We start from the raw sequence: 18718 nt of genomic DNA on the forward strand, positions 1-18718 counted from the left end.
CTAGCCTGAATACCTTTAAACTAGTTTTGTCTTTAATGTAAAAAGCAAATGATTGCAGGATCAATATAAGTTGTTAGCCACTTTCAATCTTTCTTCTCCCCCACTCATTTGTGAAATTACTTCAAGATCATCAGTGAGTGACTTACTGCTAAGTGGTTCATCACAGGCTTTGGAGTCAGATGGTCTACCTTCCAATCCCATTTTCACCTCTTTTTAGCTAAGTGGACTACAGAATGCTAGCTTACCCTTTGCCTCAACTTTCCCTTCTGTAAAATGGATTGCCAATGATGCCATACTTCATAGAATTACTGGGAGCATTAAATTACATAATAAATATAGAAGGGCTATTGCATGGTACAGCTCAGAGAGTACATGTCGCATTTCATTCTACCTGGAGCTATGCAGAATGGCAGACCTGAGTGTCAAGCATTTAGAGCAGACCTTGGTGCAAACAGTGTTTGCTTGATAGTCATTTTTATGATCATCCCTCTTTCTTAAAATTCTTTGGCTTTCTTGAATGTTACTTTTCTATTATTCTTTTATTTTTGTCTTTTTATCCCTAATTGTAGTATTTTCCAAAGCTCATGTATAACATGATGGTCTTTCTTTTAATTTACTTCACTAGGTTTGGTCTTTTGTGAGATCTAGGATTAAGAATTGTGTATGAACTTGGACAAAAGATATGCAATTTAGAATAAAAGCAAGTAGCATAATGCTCCACCAAACTGCCTGTGCATTGGAATCATTTTGTGGAACATTAAAAATACATATTGACAGTATTACCCCAGAACTAAAATGCTCATCTCAGAGCATTTGAGATGTGAGGAAAGTTTATACCCAAAAAGTTTTTGGAATACTTTAGCCACTAAGCAGAGTTTAGAACTGAGATCTAAATGAGGAATAATATAAACATTGGTGTTCAATATCAGAATGGAAGAGCCAAGTCCAACAGCATAAGTGACAGATGATGATCAATTATCCAAGGCCAGGGAACAGGATTAAGGTGGAACTTGGCTGTTTACAACTCATACCTGTGGATTAGGAGCACAAAAGGTCAGTACCAGAATAAAGGAAGACCTAGAAACACCTTAAGTTATCTTTGCGGTAAGACAGAGTCAGACAAGTAGTCTGAATAAGAGAAGCTGACAATTGCCAACAAAATTGGTATTGAGGTATTGAGGGACTTTTTCAAACAGAAAGAATTTTACACTTTCCCCTGCAATTGGCATTGCACGATATGACCATGCGATCAGTCTGCTTGCAGTAGACTGGACATTGTTTGAACCCCTGGTGAACCATTTATCAACTGTAACATCGTTACAGTTGTAACTGTGAACATAGTTACTGGCCTCTCTGTACCTCATTTTATTTACAACTGTAAAGTGGAGCTAATAATAATTTCCAACCCATATAATCAGATTATTTTGACAAAGTAAGCAAAATAGTACATATAAAGCATTTAGTTTAGTACTTAGTATTTGATACTAAAAACATGTAAAATAGTGTTATTACTATTGTCACAATAACATCACTTTATACCAGACAGCTCCTGAGGTCCTCCCTTGTAGAATTCATCTCTTTGCATGATATAAATTTTATGACTTCCAATTATCTCAAGATTCTTTCCTAAGGCTCCAGTTTTTTCTTTTCTTTCTTTCTTTAAAAAAAAAAAACAAAACTCAAAAGAACCAAAACCAAGTTCAGTTCTCTTTCTTATAACCACTTTATAAATTCTTTCACTCACCAATGCATCAACCTCACTTAAACTTGAAAAGGAGACCAGGAATGATTAAGAAAGCCACTTTATTGGGGGTGATCTTCAACTTCTCTCTTTTACATCCTATCTTGCTATCCATCAAGTTCCATTTATTTTTTTTATGTAATTACCAGAATAGTAACAAGTATTCTGGTACTAAGTACTAGAAATTCTTCTAAGTACTTTTAGAGTCAATTACCTTAATCCTTGTAACAATTTTGTAGGAAATTAAGACTTCAAAAGTCAGATGACCCGTCTAGAGTTACCTGCTAGCAGGTAGCATGACATGGGCAGTGACTCCATTACTTCACAACTCTCTTATTGCAGAAGTTCCTAGTTAGTCTCCTTGAATTTGCTCATTATAATACAACTTGCATACTGCTGCTAGACTGCCCTTTCTAAACACTGCTTCTTCTGTGTCATGACTTTGTTCCAAATCCTTCTGCGGTTCCCTATGGCCTATGATATATGAAATAAATTCCATCCTGAGACTATGAAATCTGGTCCACACTATATATTCAGCTTTATTTTGTCATCCTCTTATCCAGTATCCTCTTATCCTCAACTCCAGTAGGGTTGATCTTTTCCCCACCTCCACAACATGCTATTCATTCCCACCTCTGTGATGTTTTTCATTGCTATAGGTATAAATTTTACATGTCCATCTAAAAACATTAAGGCTCTATGCGCCTTTCCTGACTGATCTTCTCCACTGAATATGGCCTTTCCTTCCCTACAACTCTCATAATACAGTTTTGCATTCCTCTGATATCATATTCTGCCTTTTAATATAGTTATTTGTGTAGTTTGCTTGTTTATCACCTTATTGGCTTGTTGAAAACAGAAGTGATTCATTAATCTTCAGAGCCCCTGCAGTGCCTCCTTTAATGCAAAGCATATAACAGGTGATAGTTATAAAAATATAAAGGAATTCTAGTTGCACCCATCCAGAATGTTTCTCCTTTCCCCTTTGTTTCATTTCAGTCTTTCACAAAAATGTCACTTCTTGAATGGAGCTCTCTTGACTACTCTAGTCCTCGATGAAACTTACTTTCTCTGAGTTCTTGTAACACACTTGAAGTTGTTACCAAATCTTGGTCTATTCCTTCTGTTATAAAAAAAAATCTTAGACTAAGTATCTTATAGACAACAGAACAAATAAAGTTTTAGAGGCTCAGGAGACAAAAGATCAAGTCACTGGCAGATTTGTTATCTGAAAGGGGATTTCTTTGTTTCCAGGATGGTGCTTTCTTTCTGTGTCTTCTTCACATGGCAGAAGGTGTCAAAATGGAAGAATACACTGTCCTAACATGGCTTTCCAAAGACTAGACAGCTCTCTGAATCCTGCTTTATGAGGGCATTGCTTCAGTTCATGAGGGTGAAACCCTCATGGCTTAATCACTTCCAATAGGCCCCACTTGTTAGTACTGTCACACTGGGGATTGTCAACATGAATTTTAGAGGAACACAAGCATTCAAACCATAGCATTATACAAATTAGTATTTTGTTAATAGTTTTCCATGGCATATTCTTTTTTTAAGTGTTGCTATACATGGCCTGGTGTATATGCTCAAGCAATGTTTGTTGTATGAATCAATATATTTATCATGTTCTCTAAGTGTAAGGTCTCTGAGATGGAGACCATGCTTTATATACCTTCTGTGTCTTCTTAGAGCTGTCATTATATCATAGATACTTCATGAATATTCACTGGCTGATTGGCTCTTAGATTTCCATTGCAAATCTATATTTTCTTTACAGTTGTTGGTGTGGTTACACCGAAGAGGCCTTTGACTTTCCTAGCTTAATTTCCCCCTTAGTATGGACAGGTTGCTGACACACAGATGTCTTTTTACCCCAACCCCTTTTAAAATTCTGTCCTTAATTCAGGACCAGGCTTTCTTACAGGGATGAATTCCTACAGGAAGAGGTGAAAATGTTTGCAGGGGTAGAGCTAGGGGTTGGGGATTGCATTCCTTTGACCAGGAATGATTTTACAGAACTGGTTACTGCTACTTGTTACATAGTATATATGGGAAGAAAAAAAGCTATCCTATCTTATCTTTAACAAAAGAGGGTGATATATCACAATCATGATGCAATAATGTATGATTAATAAAAACATTTATATAAAACAGTAGTATTTTATATTCCTTATAGCCAGTATGGTAGAGACCAACAGGGACTGGTATTTGAACTTCTTGAAGGAAAGCCTAATCTACTGATTATTGGGAGGAGCTCGGAGAAGTAAGCATCTTTCATTAGAAAGTGCACCTCCCAAGTCCTGAGCAACTCTTGGCGATGGCAGATGTAGAGTGAGTTAACAAATTGGAAGGGCTTCAAGTTTGCTCTCATGGATGTACTCTCCAATATTGGTACTCTGTACTGTGAGAAGATATGTTCACAAAGTGCATGGAATATAGTCCTTAACTACTCTTCCCAGTCTTGTTTCTAGCTGGAGAGAGGAAAAGGGACTGGCAACTGTAACAGAGGCACACATGCTATTTCCCTGAACCAAACAAGGAATTTGACATTGCACTGACCAGTGGACTAGCTAAGATGTAGATCTTTATTAATATTTTATTTTTATTTGTTTGCCATCTCACTGGTTTATATGCTTAAAAGGTCTCTGTTTTAAATGCAGGTGATGCAAGGACGTTTGACCCGGATTTCCAGGGGCCTACTACCAACAGGTACACAACTCTTTTTTAATGAATGTATTTGTTTTTAACAAACACAGAAAGCTGATTTTGGGGATACTATTTTTCTAGTTAGTGAAGAATTGTGTCTACTATCAGAAGGAAATGACTTATTTCTGTCTGAATACCACCTTCCTTACACAGGGAAAGTATCAAGAATAAATCTTTCCATGAATCATGAATATCTTCTCTTACTGAACAAATGAACTGCCTTAAGTTATTAGACTGACAATTTGTATTTCTCAAAAGAAAAAGCATAAAAATCATTTATGCTACTTTGTGGAGAAGCAAACACATTCAAGTAGTTATTCTGTGCATTGCAAATGCAGAGTCCCTGTGTCAACTTCTTCCATGCCAGGTATTTGTGGCACTCAGTTTGCAGAAGTAGAATGCTTTCTTAGAGACCATTATTTTCCAATGTATTATGTACATTTTGAGATACTTTAAAAGGTTCTCAGAAAATATACTCATTTCAGCTGGTGCTCACCCACTTCCCCAAGGTTGCATGGGTTTTTTAAAATTAGCCAATAATTCATAGTCTTCTTATTTTTTATTTTATCCTCTATTCTTAGGCTTCCTGTTAATCATAAAGAGAGTTGTGGGTAGAAAAGCTAAATATGAAGAGAAGATTATGCTGTTGATGGCTGTTTTTTGCTTAGCTTTGACTTTGATTTTTGGCAGTTGTGTGTCATAATAAAGTGTGATGTGAAATAATGATCAGCAGGCTCATTTGCACTTGCAGTCATCAGTACGAACATGAGCCATTACTGTTATGTTCTGTAATATCCAAGCTTTAAACACGTATATTTGCTTTATTCTAATTCTTTAAAATCCAAGTTGTTTGTTTTGGATTACTCATTCAAAAGGTACATAGAACAAAGATACCTTCTTTAGAATGAATATGAAATCTCTGTGTTTCTCTCCATAGCAACACCATGAATACATTTTGTTGACCAGAGTACAAGCAATTTCAACGTGGTGGCTACTTTTAGTGTAATTGCAATTATTTTATAATAACTAATTCTGAGGATTGAATGCAGTCTCAAGGGACCTCTAGAAATGATTAAAATTCCACAATAATTATAATTATAGTAAGTGAGCTGCCACATTTGGACAGAGGAAATACAGACTAGCCAGTGTGCCTAGCTATAGAATAGATAGCAGAGCTAGAACTGATGGACCTATGTAGGAAGTAAGGTAAGATCTCCTTATCTTCAGTTATTGTCATATGCCACATAGTGACAGTCAGTCAATGGTGGACCACATATATGACAGCAGTCCATAAAATTATGTAGCTGAAAAATTCCTATCACCTAGTGACATCATAGCTGTCATAATGTCCTTGTACAATGCATTGTGCAGTTGTCTGTGATGATGCTAATATAACAAACATGTTTAGATATATTTAGATGAACAAATACTTGCCATTGTTACAGACACTATACAGGTTTGTAGCCAAGGAGCAATAGGTTAGACCACAGATAAATAGATAGATAGATAGATCAATCACATAGCCTAAATGTGTAGTCGGTATACCATGTGTGGTAGGTTTATGTAAGCACACTCTATGATATTCATACAATGCCAAAATATCCCAGTGACATTTCTAGAAAAATTCCCATTGTTAAGCTACAAATGACTAGGAATTTAATGATGGAACTAGGTGGTACAGGTAAAGTCTAAACCACTGTGATAATCACTGTGAGGAAAGTTGTTTGTTTTATACTTGGGGGCTTTTGGGATGTCCAGGCCCCACAAAGGCCCTGAAAGGTGAAATGGTGGGCATACCTTCCCACCCCTATCCTTCAATACAAGAACAGAGAAAAGTATTGTAAAACCACAGGGACATGACTACTGGAGACACAGGATCAATTTGTAACTTTTCAGGCAGCAGGGCTCTATACTACCCTGACTGAGAAAATAATTGGGGCATTTAAAAACAAATGAGAAGGACTGGGGATATAGCTCATGGTAGAACATTTAGTATGTAGGAAGCCCTGGGTTCAATAAAACAAAACAAAAACAAAGAGTGAGAAGCCCCCAATTCTCTCACAGAAGAGCCAGTTATAATAACACCTTGTACTTATATCACCTTGCTCGCTGTCTCTCTGAGAGACCCAGTCTCATAAGGTATTCAGGCAGACTCTTACACCACAATGTCTACCATGTTCTGTTCACCTCCCTGAATTCACAAGGATAGCATTTTGTGCCTAGTCACTAATGTCTCGTTTGTTCTTGTCTACTAAAAATTGGGTGGGAGCTATTGGCATAATATTGACAGAAAAGGTAATGTTGATGGTTTGACATTTTCCCAGCCCTTTTTGAAAAAGCAGATCTCCACATCTCCTGCTATATTCAACAGAATCCAAAAAGTGGGGGATGGCTAAGTATTTCATTAATGTTGTAAAAGTGAAATAGGTGTTCAGAGCACTATTCCTGGCAGTATATTAGAGGGTGGAAATGAATGCACAGAGAAAACAAAATCTCTTCTATAAAATAATAAATGAGAAAGTCTTCTTGTAATTTGAAACTAAGAATTTTTTTCCTTTAGTGGAGAATTAATATACTTACTGTCAGATAAGGGAAACTATGTGATCCATTGTATTATTTTTTATTCTGACTTGTAGAAAGCCTAGTGCTACCCTTAATTTCAATGCCAGCAACTGTTTTAGCCTTTGAGTCAAGAATTTTTGTCAGGACATTGGATTTCTATTCTATTTTAGTAATTGTATTGTACCCAGATGTTTTAAGTCATTTCATTTAAAATCCTTCTTGGAAAGAGGCAACATGTAGGTAGACAGGTAAATAGAAATGAAAGCCCTGCATGTTACCCAGGTGACTTTTTTCCCTTTATGCACAAAATAGATGAAGAACACATAAGTTGTACTAGTCAGATTAGTAGGACTCACAATACTGAAAATAACTGTTACAGACTACAGAACAACTTTCTGAAATTTATTTTTCCCTGAAGCATTGGAAAGGTGGTAAGTTCACTATCATGATAAGGCTGGAGGAGAGAGAGAAGAGCCATTATTTGGGGATGCTGTAAATGGAGTTTCATTCATGCAACGGAGATGGACCATTTTGATCACTCTGTCGTCTCCAATCCTGAGATTCCATGACTCTGTGATTTGACTGTTAATGCCAAGGTACAGAAAAGAGAGTTCAGCTTTAGGCCCAAATGACAAGCACGCAAAGCACTGTGTTGGTCCTCACCACATGTTCTTGGGAATTCCAAGTGCTGTTAGCAAGTAGGCTTCCCAAATTATTGGAGTAACACAGTGCTATTTCTCCAAATTTATGCAGTTCTTGTTGAAATCATTAGTATGCTGCTTGTCTCTGTAAAGGGGACTTAGATTCTAAAGGTGGGATTCATTACTATAGAAAAATTTGAGGTAAGTTATAGAAAGAAAAGCACACAAAGTTTAGGGGGAAAAAATGGCACCATGTTATAAAATGTCTGAGAAGAGGTTATAAACCATTTCAATTTGGAAAATAGTTTGAAATAAAAGCATATATCCATAATACTTACTTCAAAAACTTTTTCTAAAGTCTCAAAATGCAGAAGGAAATGAAGGGAAATAAAAATACATGATTGTCCTGAATGGCTAATTCTTCAGAGTATAACTGCAAATTGAAGATGAGCTTCGAACCTGACATTTATAGTCCTCATTCAGAATGGAGCAAGTGGCCTAATGTGATCAATTATTTGTCAGTGTGACTCTTTTCCACAGGAAAATTTAGTATTCCTAGGCAGACCCTTTTATTCCCATATGAGAAATTATTTGTTTTTTAGGTTTTGTACTTTAAAATGTCACTACCCACAGATTATTCCTGAGGAGGAAGATAATCAATCTCAAAACTTTATAAGCACCTGTTCAATCAAGGGATTTAAGGAAAAGTATTCTTAACTGTGTGCTTATGTGCCAGGCACCATACTAGATAACAGGAATATAAAAATGGATGAGGATACACTTCTGCTCAGGGGCACATGCAGTCTGGTAGGATGGATATAACAAAGAGTAATGTGGTAAGTGCAACTAAAGGAGTTATTGGCAGGGGCTCTGGAAACAGTGCAGACTGCCATAGTGCTGGTAGGAGTAGAGAGAGGGGAGTCTGCTCTTAGAACAGAGCTCACCCTTGACCTGGAACTTGAAGACATTCCCCAAGAGGAGCCAAAAGCATGCATCAAAGCACAGAGGCCTGAGAACTCTCATCTTGGAAAAGGTTTGCTGTAAGCAGAGCACCCAGTGTGCCCATGTGTGAGTGGTAAAAGGCAGGAGCATTGAGCTGAGGTGGAAAGAATGATGCTGGAGAGGTAAGAATCACCAAGGGTTTGGTGGTACTGGCATTGGAACTCATGGCCTTGTGGTTGCTAGGCAAGTGCTCTATCACTTGAGCTACATTCCCAGCCAACGGTTAGTATTACATCAATATGTGTGATATTTTATTCTAGAGGCACTGAAGAATTTTGTTTACCAAGTATCTAGACAATACTCTTTTGTACCTTGGGAGGCACCAGAGACCCAAGCTTACTAGATAAGACCCAAAGCTTCCAAGCTAGTCCTTGTCCAGTTGTATATATTTGTGTTTAGAGAGGAAAAGTGTTGCAGTGAAGACTGAAATGTAGTGAGGTAGGTACCATATAGAGGTGCAGTTGCAATGGGGGCCCTTAGGAGGGAGTAATCATGTAGCAGGGAGGTGGTGTCCTCAGATGGGTAACTCTAAGAGGAAGTGAAAGACCTGTAAGAGTTTTTTACTTCATGTAGGAAGGGGAGAAGAGTAGCCCAGAGTGAGCCAGATGTGTGTGAAGTGACACCATAATCCATATCACAGTTTTGCAAGTACTCAGAGTATAGGAAAGAAGGGTATATTGGGAGATAAGAAGTATTTAGGAATCAAAAACCAGAGATTGCCTTAGGATAAGGAATGTGAACTTTAACAATAGTGAACATCTGAAGTTTTTTTTTGGTAGGATTGGGGTTTGAAGTCAGGGCTTTACACTTCAAAGCAGGCACTCTACCACTTGAGCTGTGCTTCCAGTCCATTTTGCTGTGGTTAATTTGGAGATGGGGTCTCATGAACAATTTCTCTGGGCTGGCTTTGAACTGTGATTTTCCCCAAGTAGCTAGGATTAAAGATGTGAACCATTGGCACCCAGCATCTGATTGCTTTTAATCATGAGGGTTATATTGAGTAGATGTGTGTTAGGTGTCTCTAGTTGCTATTGTGACATAAGAAATATTGTTATTCCTTACCCATAACAAGGGTCAAAGTTAGCATTCCTATAACAAAGCAAGGTAGCAAGAGAAAAACAAAACAAATTTATTTAACAAATTTTATTTGATATGGAAGTGTTCAAAAATGAAGACCCTGAGACCCAAGGAAAATTGTATTTGCTAAGTCTCATGAAAGAAATGTGCAGTTCCTTTCTCCTCTCACATTCTCTTCTGTAGAGTTAGTCCCACCTCTTTCCTCAAACACATCACAGTGACCTGTGTCTTGCCAAGTGCAGTGGGCAGTGCCTTTTTTTCATACTCTTCTCCCTTCTTTTGGGAACTCTCTTTTCCTTTGACATTACTTACACTCACTTGAGCTTCTTTCATCGCATTGGCCTCTCCTTTCCTGACTCCTCAACCACTGTTTATTCTCCAAATGTAGAAGTGCCATAGGACCTGGTCCTCATTCTTTCCCTCTTGTCTTGTTGTAACTAAATATTTTCTGTAGTTATTCATTCTCAGGCCTGTATCTCTACCTATGAACTTTCAGTTGACCTAATATTTCTGTATTCTGTAGTCAAACTATTTGACACCTAAGACATCTAAGTTGAATTAATAATAGTTATTATTAATAAAATAATAATATATTAATTTGGTCAAACAGACCAAATTTGGGGTTGAACTCAGTGTCTTGGACTTTCTAGTCAGGCACTCTATCATTTGAACCAACTAAGTGAACTATCATCCTGGCTCAAATTTGAGGATAGACTGGAAATGGCAATGCACCATTTGGAAGACTATTTCAGTGATTCAACTGACTAAGGCAGTGACCTTAGGACAGAAGAGGGCTAAGAAGTAATAAGAAGGCAAACTCTGTCAGCTGTAGGACTGATTTGTGTTGTGGTTAAGAGAGAATCTTCCATAACTGTGCCTAATTGCTAGGTGGACTGCAGTTACGTTCACCAAGGCAAGGAACACATGAGAAGGAGCTGGAATGGGTGCAAGGGGCAGAGAAACTTATGAGTTCAGGTGTGGAAATATTGAGTTTTTGAGTTTAGAACACCTGTGGCACATTCAGATAGAGCTGTCTATTGAAAGTTAGAAATATAAGTATACTCCTGGAGCTCTTTCTTTTAACCAAATAAAATATCTAAATAAAGAGAAATTTTGAACGATCATCAATATCCACTAAAACATATAGAAGCTCTCTCTTCTGAGCAATATTCTTTGCTCATCCCTAGAGAGAACTGTGGGTAGCCTTCTTTGGTACTCCCAGAATAATCTGTGCATTTACAATTCTGTATCACAACTCATTGTCTCCTTGGCCGTCTCCTCAGTTACACCATGAGCCCCACTAAGTAGAGCTGCATGTAGTGGATTTGTGAGCAGTAGTTCTCTCATGTCACTTTCCTTGTTCAGATTTCACCAATGCATCCCCAAAGCCCAGGAACTAATTTCAAATGCCTTAGTATGATATTCAAAGCCCTATATAATTTTGTCAGAACATATCTGTCTAAACTCTTCTGTCTCTCTTAAATGAACTTGCTCTTGAGCCAAGCCAGTCATGTACATTTCTGCAGGGTCTGAAAATTAATTTTGTCAGTGCCCTATAATTATTTCAGCTCAGGGATGATGATTGACAAAAGTAAAGCTCACAAGAGACTGATGTATAAAATCAGAATGCCAGTGCAATCATTTAAATTGAGAAATTTAATTGCTGAGCAGATCTGATGTTCATGTTGGCCTGAGTAGCACACTGCTCCCTTTAGGCAAACTACATGAGAAACCTAATTTTCCACAGGTTTCCTGATGCATGCATAGTCAGAACAAAGGGAGATACATGGGTGGAATGTCTAATGACATCGTGCTCTTCTAGCCTGTGACCAACAGAGCAGGATCCTCCCATGAGAGCCTCACATAATTTGACTTGATGACCTGACCTGGAGAGTGCTTGGATGGGCAGAGCTGTTTGACCATTGTACTTCTCCTTACCTACATGAACAAATTCAATAAGTTTATAATCAAGGATTGCTAAACTTGGAAGCTTACAGTCTTATCGAGGTAATTATGATCATCCCTGTTTTAATTACATGTTGATTTCATAGGTTAGCTCTCAGAAAGTAAAGTTATTTTCTATATTGCTACCTCACATAAAGTACTAGCTTTCTTGACTCATTGGCCCTGGCAGCTCTCAATCCTCTGTCCCCATCCCCAGTGAGCCTTACCTCCACTTTAGTTCATTGACCACACAGCACATCAATGTGTTCCTTAGCCTTCAGCACACATGTCTCATTGTTGTCTTGTCATTGGGTTGAGAATTTCTCCCGGAGGACATGGGTCTGCATTCAGTACATAAGTGCATAACTAATGATGAGGACTAGCTTTTTTTTTTCACTTGATACACTATTAGTTAGATTACCTACTTTTGGATGGCATTCTATATGAAGAATGGGGTTATTTTTAGTATGATTATACTTTAAAATGTCATGTCAGGATTTATTATTATTATGAACCAACAATGGTAAGCTCATTTATTTATGGTATTAAGTGATGTTATGATTGATGACTATAATACAGAATAATTAAATAAAGCTAATTAACATATCCATCATCACAAATACTTAACATTTTGTTGTAAGAATATTTAGAATGTACTCTTAGCAATTTTGAAATGTACAGTACTCTTTTATTAACTGTATATATCACAGTCTGAAATAGATCTAAAAAACCACATTCTTCTTGAGATTGTGTGCCCTTTCCATTTTCTCTACACCAGCCTGAATAAGCACCATAACACTCTCTTCTTGTATGAGATTGTTTGAGATTCTACATATAAATGAGAACACGTGGTATTTGTCTTTTTGTGCCTGGCTTATTTTACTTAGTATAATGTTCTCTGATTCCACCCATGTTGCAAAAAATAGCAGAATTTCCTTCTTTGTCAAGGTTGAATGCTATTTCACTGTGTGTGTGTGTGTGTGTGTGTGTATCTAATATTTTCTTTATTAATTCATCTGTTGATGGACTCTGTGGTCGATTCCATCTCTTGGTTGTTGTGAATAGTGCTGCAATGAATATGGGAGTATAGACATCTCTTACAAAAATCGATTTCAAATCTTTTGGGTAAATTTTCAAAGTGGAATTTCAGTATCACATGGTAATTCTATTTTTAATTTTTGAGGGATCTCCATATAGTTTTCTGTATGTCTGTACCAGTTTACATTTCCACTAGCAGTGGACATGGTTCCCTTTTCTTCACTACCTCCCAGCACTCATCTTTTGTCTTTTTGAGAATAGACATCTGCCAGGTGTGAGACGGAATCTCATTGCAGTTTTAATTTGCATTTCCCAATGATTCACAATGGGAATGTTTTCTTTTATATCTATTGGCTATTTGTGTTTCTTCTTTTGAAAAATATTTATCCTTGTTCCCTTGCTCCCAAAATGTCAGGGTTCTATTCATTTGCATCCTCTTTCAGGAGAGTTTTGCTATGTAAAAACAAACGAAAAATCAAATATACTTTATCTCCATATCCTAAGATGATAATATGTGGCTTTCATCACAGGGTGTCACTGTAGAAATTTGAACTTTATTTTTCCAGATCTGGATCACAGATCAAACAAATGTTCATAATATTTTATTGATTTTATCTTGACAAGAAAAGAATGAGATGAACAGAATAAGCTACAGCTTTTGTACCAGGACCTGTAAATATTTAACCTGCCATGACACAGCCTGCTTAGATTCACAATACACACTGTGTTATGCCCCTTGTGGACACTTCATGGAATTAATTGAATTAAAAAATAATTTGAAAATACTTTGAATTTGGGAGGTAGAGATCTGGAGGATCACAGTTCAAGGCCAGCCCAAGCAAAAAGTTAGTGAGACCATATTTCAACAACAACAATAAAAAAACTGGGTATGGTAACATGTGTCTTAATTTAAGTTATGCAGGTGGTGTAAGTAGGATGATCATAGTCTAGGTGGCCCGGGCAAAAAACAATCCACAAGTAACTATTTGAAAAGTGAAAGCAAAAAGGACTGGGAATGTGGCTCAAGTGGCAGAGAGTTTGCCTAGCAAGGAGTAAGCCCTGATTTCAACTCCCAATACTGCCCCCTTGCAAAAAAAGTTTGAGTATTCCATAATCCCTAATAATGCAAGTGGCTTAGAGAACTCTGGTACTATTTTCTTATTTGTTGAGCCTCATATTTTGGATTTCGACTACTGTATCATATCAACAGCATTTAATAATGGTATAAGACTTGGACAGTATTTCAGCAAGGGCTTTAAATAGACTTTAAAGTTCAAACGTATTAGGCTTCATTTATATGTGGTGACTATTTTGTCTCAAATGTGACAGTTCTATGATCATTATTCAGCCTCTTTTTCAGCACCACCCTTGTGTTTATCCATGTGTTCTATGTCATACTACTTCCTCCTCATCTTTATTTTTCTTTCTTTATTCCTTAAGCTTACAGTGGATAGGATAAGAATTATGCTAGTTGTTGATAATACAAATGTAGATTGTCCTGATCTTTAAGGAATGAACAAATAATAAAAGAGACACACAACTGAAAAGTGTTTGCAGATCAGCATGGGAAATGCAGCCGTGGTAGAGTGAACAAAGAAAGGATCTGACTTTCAGTGGTAGGTGTCTTATGTGGCTGCTGTCCCCAAGAGTAGTCTTCACTTGTTCTTATCCAGTAAATATTTATTGGGCATCTTCTAGGTGTTAGAGTGATGAGGAAGGTAGGCAAGGTCCCTGTTCTCTTAGAAGAAAGAGGGCACAGGGAAGACATCTGAGAAATGAGCATAAGTACAAGGAAGAAAGTCAAACAAGGTGATGTGATAGTACCTAATTGTAGGAGGGGGTGTCAATTTAGCTGTGATGGCGAGAAAGACTTTTCTATAGCAGTGATAATTAAAATGAGACTTGAATGATAAGGAAGAACCAGACAGGAGGAGATTGAGGACACAGCATTTCAGATAGAGGAAGCAAGATGTAGTCTCTAAGACAGGAATAAACTTAGTATGTTAAGGAGGACAAAGAATGCTAGTGTGAGTACAGCACGGTGGGTGAGGGTGGGTAGGAGATGTTCTGCACACTAAGCACGTTGTAGCTTGTTCAATGGAAAAGCTACTGGAGGGGTGTTAGTGGGAGTACAAATTAACCTAGTGGATTCTTTCAAAACTTATTCCAACTGCTGTGTGGAGAATGACTTTTAAGATTCCAAAATCAGGAGCAGAGAGATTAACAGGAAGTTTTGTGGTTATTTGAGTGGCGTCAGTCACTTAAATAGGTTGGTGGTAGTAGACACGGAGAGACATGAATTTAAACCAGGTATGATAGCTCACACATGTAATCGTAGATATTAGGAGGTAGAGAGGTGGAGATCAGGAGGATTGTGGTCTAAGGCCAACCCAGGCAGTAAGTTCACAAGATCCCATCACAACCAATATAAAAACGCCTGTCATCCCAGCTGCGTGGGAAGTGTAACTAGGAGAATCGTGGTCCAGGCTGGCCTGGGTATAAACACAAGACCCTATCCCTAAAATAACAAAGCAAAAAGGGCTGAGGGCATAGGACAACTGACAAAAGACAAAAGATGCACCCAGAGAGTTAGGAGGAAAGCTAGGAAAAAGTGATATTGTAGAAGCTAAAAGAAGAGAGTGGTTTATTTATACTATTTATGTGGACAACTGTGCTGACTGCTTTGAGAGACCAAGAAAGACAAAACTGAGAGGTGTCTGTGGAATTTAGCAAACTGGATATCATTTGTGACGGAATTAAACATAATCTCAGTGATGCAGTGGGTGCTGATGTCTGCCTAGGGAGAGTTCATTAGAGGTTGTAGTGGCTTAAAGACAGGAGTATATTTGCTTGCTTGCAGAGCAGATTTGCTTGTCTAGGTCAGAAAATAGAGGCTAGATATAACATATGGCTGAAAATGGAGGGATCTGGGCATGTGTATGAAATGTTGTACATGAAATATTGGCCAGATTTCATTCCAGTTTTCATGGAGAAGGAAAAAAGAGGTTTGGATGGATTCCAAATCATGTATTAAGTTTTGCCTTCATTCATAACTCTTGTCTATTGTACACTGTGGGGCTGACAGGATTGAATAAGACACAGACTATGCTCTCAATAAACTTGAAATTTAAACCACTTACTCTAATATTTTAAAAATGAATCACTTGCTAACTAGAGGTATAAGCATAATTCAGGGGGACAGAGAAAAATCAGTGAAATGATTATTCCTGACTGGAAGGATTAGACAGTGTTTCATGAAAGAAACATCTGAGTTGACCTTGAAGGAGGGGATTATTTTGATGGATGAAAGAATGAGAGACAGGTGTTGGGTTCTTTGGAAGCAGATGCTAAGATGGAGTTTGGTGTGCAGGCTCTTCCTTAGGATTTGACTTCTGTGAGAAGAAGGGGAAGGAAGCAGAATTGCACAGCAGCATGCATCAAACTACTCTGAAGGCTCCATAAAGCCTCAGTCCACCCAGCAGAGAGCAGGAACAAGTACTGACTTCCAGAGGTCTGGAGTAACTGAAATGGCTCAATCTTTGTGAGCCACCCCACTCAGTCCCTGGCTTGTCTGTTGTCCTGGGAAGGGATACGTTGGCATGAAGCAGCTGTGGGACTGAAGCAGACACTGAAAAGGTGAGAGGCTAGATGCTGTCCACAGGCCATACTCTCCATTGCTGGGCCCTGGGAAATACATGTCCATGTAGATGATGGCACATGAGTGGACAACACATCCTGTCATACTCTAGAGAAGCTGGGACAGAGACTAGGAGGAAACAGACCCTGGGAATAAAACTGAACAGAGAGGCCTGAAAGGTATGATCAGGATTTGAGCCTTCATGTGCGGGGGACTTGTTAAGGAATCAAGTAAGGATATATGATCATTTATACCCTGATTTCAGGAGATACTCTAGCTACAGCACCAGAACCTCTTACCAGTAACAGTCAACACAGAACACCTACTTTGTTGAGTGAGGGTTTGGGAGAGATAGATCATAAATTATGTCCATTTTCTTTTGGATATTTATTTGTAGATAACAGTATCTTTGATGGTCTATTTGGCACAGTGACACCTGACTCTTTATCATGATTGCAATTCAAATGTTTGTAGCTGACCCATAACTCCTTTTTTTTGAGAAGCTATTTGTGTTAGTCAGCTATTTTTTAGGTGTTTTGTCATAATACCTAAGATAAACTACTATACAAAGAAAAGATTTATTGTGGCTCACTGTTTCAGAGTCTTCTGTGCATGGTTGCTTGGCCATCTTGCTTGGTCCTGTGGCAAGGTAGAACATTATGGCAGGAGTGCATAGTGGAGGAGGCCTGTTCACCTTGTGGAAGCCAGAAGCAAAGAGAGAGAAAGGGGCTAGGGTCTCAGTTCACCCTTGAAGGGCATACCCCAGTGAGCACCAACTAGATTCCACCTCTTAAAGTTTCCACCTGCTTATAGCACCACCAACTGGGGCCCAACATTTTAACACATTAGCCTTCGAAGATTCTAGATCCTAAGTATAATACTATTATTATCTTTATTATCATATACATGTGTTAGACAAACCTACCTGTATCAGAGGATTATATTATCATAGATCCTTAAAATGTTGTTGTGCATGCTGTCTTGTGATTAAATGAATTTTTTTCAGAACTCTCACTCAATCATTATACATAGATATAGATATAGATATAGATGAATTTTTCCAGAGCTCTCACTGTCATTTTATATATATATAAATTCCCTAGCCTCAAGTGTGTATTCTTTTTTAAAATTTTTTATTCATTTATTCACATGTGCATACATTATTTGAGCCATTCCTCCTCTTGCCCCCCACTCCCTTCCTCTCCCCTCCACCCACCTCACTTCCAGGCAGAACCCGTTCTGCCCTTATCTCTAATTTTGTTGAAGAAAAGACATAAGCAATAATAAGAAAGAAAGGGTTTTTGCTAGTTGAGATAAGGATAGCTATACGGAGAGATTCCTAGCATTGCTTCTATGTACAAATGTGTTTTATCCCAAGTTGATTCATCTCTACCTGACATTTTCACTAGTTCCTGATCCCCTTCGCATATTGACCTCTGTCACTTTAAGGTTTCTGTATTAGTTCCTCTGCAATGGGGACATCAAACACTTTCATGTTTTGGGTTTCCTACCTATCCCAAGTCCTAGAACATTGCTGCATTTGCCCAAGATCTAAAGTCCACATATGAGGGAGAACATACGATTTTTAGTCTGGCTGACCTCTCGCAGAATGTTCTTCAGTTCCATCCATTTTCAAGTGTGTATTCTTGAAGCTAGGAAATATGAAGAAAAGGTTCTTTTCTATTGAAATATTAAAGATGTTTGTGTCCATAAGGTGAAGAGACCAGTGTGTGGGCTCAATTATGAAGCTAGCAGGGTGGAAGGCAGCAGGCAGTTTCCAAGGGCTTGAGCTCTGGGCATAGTGTCTCTGTGTGACTGGGCAGTAGAATTTGAAATGAGGGCTCTAGGGGCAATCCTAGCAGCAGCACTAGGAATCTCACTATGGGATTTTAGCAGAAGTCTAAAGTAGAAACAGTATGTCATGGGACAGAAAGCCAGGCCTGGAAAAACTCCACTCTTACTAACAGATCACTTCAATTTATTTTCTTAATGTACTGACTATGTGGGGTTTTATACCAAGGTAATTTTCTAGTTAGGCCTGTCAGGAAAAATTAGTAGAAAAATATGTCAAATTTTATCTAGGTATTGGTATATAATTTAAATCCTTTTTAACTCTTGTATTAGTTTTTTATTCATGATCTTAGCCAAAAGTTTGAGAAGTGATGGTGTATAGTTTTTTGAATGACTATCTAATGTGGTTGAGTAGGTAAGGAATTATTACATAGTGTATGCACCTGTCAGTTGAGCATGACTTAAGATGCCTTTCTATTTTGTGTAAGAAACCATCACTCAGGCATGACCTTTTCCCTGATATGAGCTTGCCTAGATTCCATAAATAGGTCCAGGGGAAAAGGAACAGCTTTCACTGCT

The 18718-nt window shown here is 38.0% G+C and overlaps 1 protein-coding gene across 2 annotated transcripts in view; it reads left to right on the forward strand.

Moving 5' to 3' along the window:
• The window catches only part of Slc44a5 (solute carrier family 44 member 5), a 384704-nt gene that overhangs the window by 250071 nt on the left and 115915 nt on the right, over positions 1 to 18718 (forward strand). For both annotated transcript variants that reach the window (XM_074079745.1, XM_074079744.1), the window contains exon 2: positions 4402 to 4450. In XM_074079745.1, the coding sequence (XP_073935846.1) occupies positions 4405 to 4450 (46 nt within the window). In that variant the 5' untranslated portion in view covers positions 4402 to 4404. The remainder of the gene's footprint in view (positions 1 to 4401; positions 4451 to 18718) is intronic.

This window comes from Castor canadensis, chromosome 7 (assembly GCF_047511655.1).
Source record: "Castor canadensis chromosome 7, mCasCan1.hap1v2, whole genome shotgun sequence".
NCBI lineage: Eukaryota > Metazoa > Chordata > Mammalia > Rodentia > Castoridae > Castor > Castor canadensis.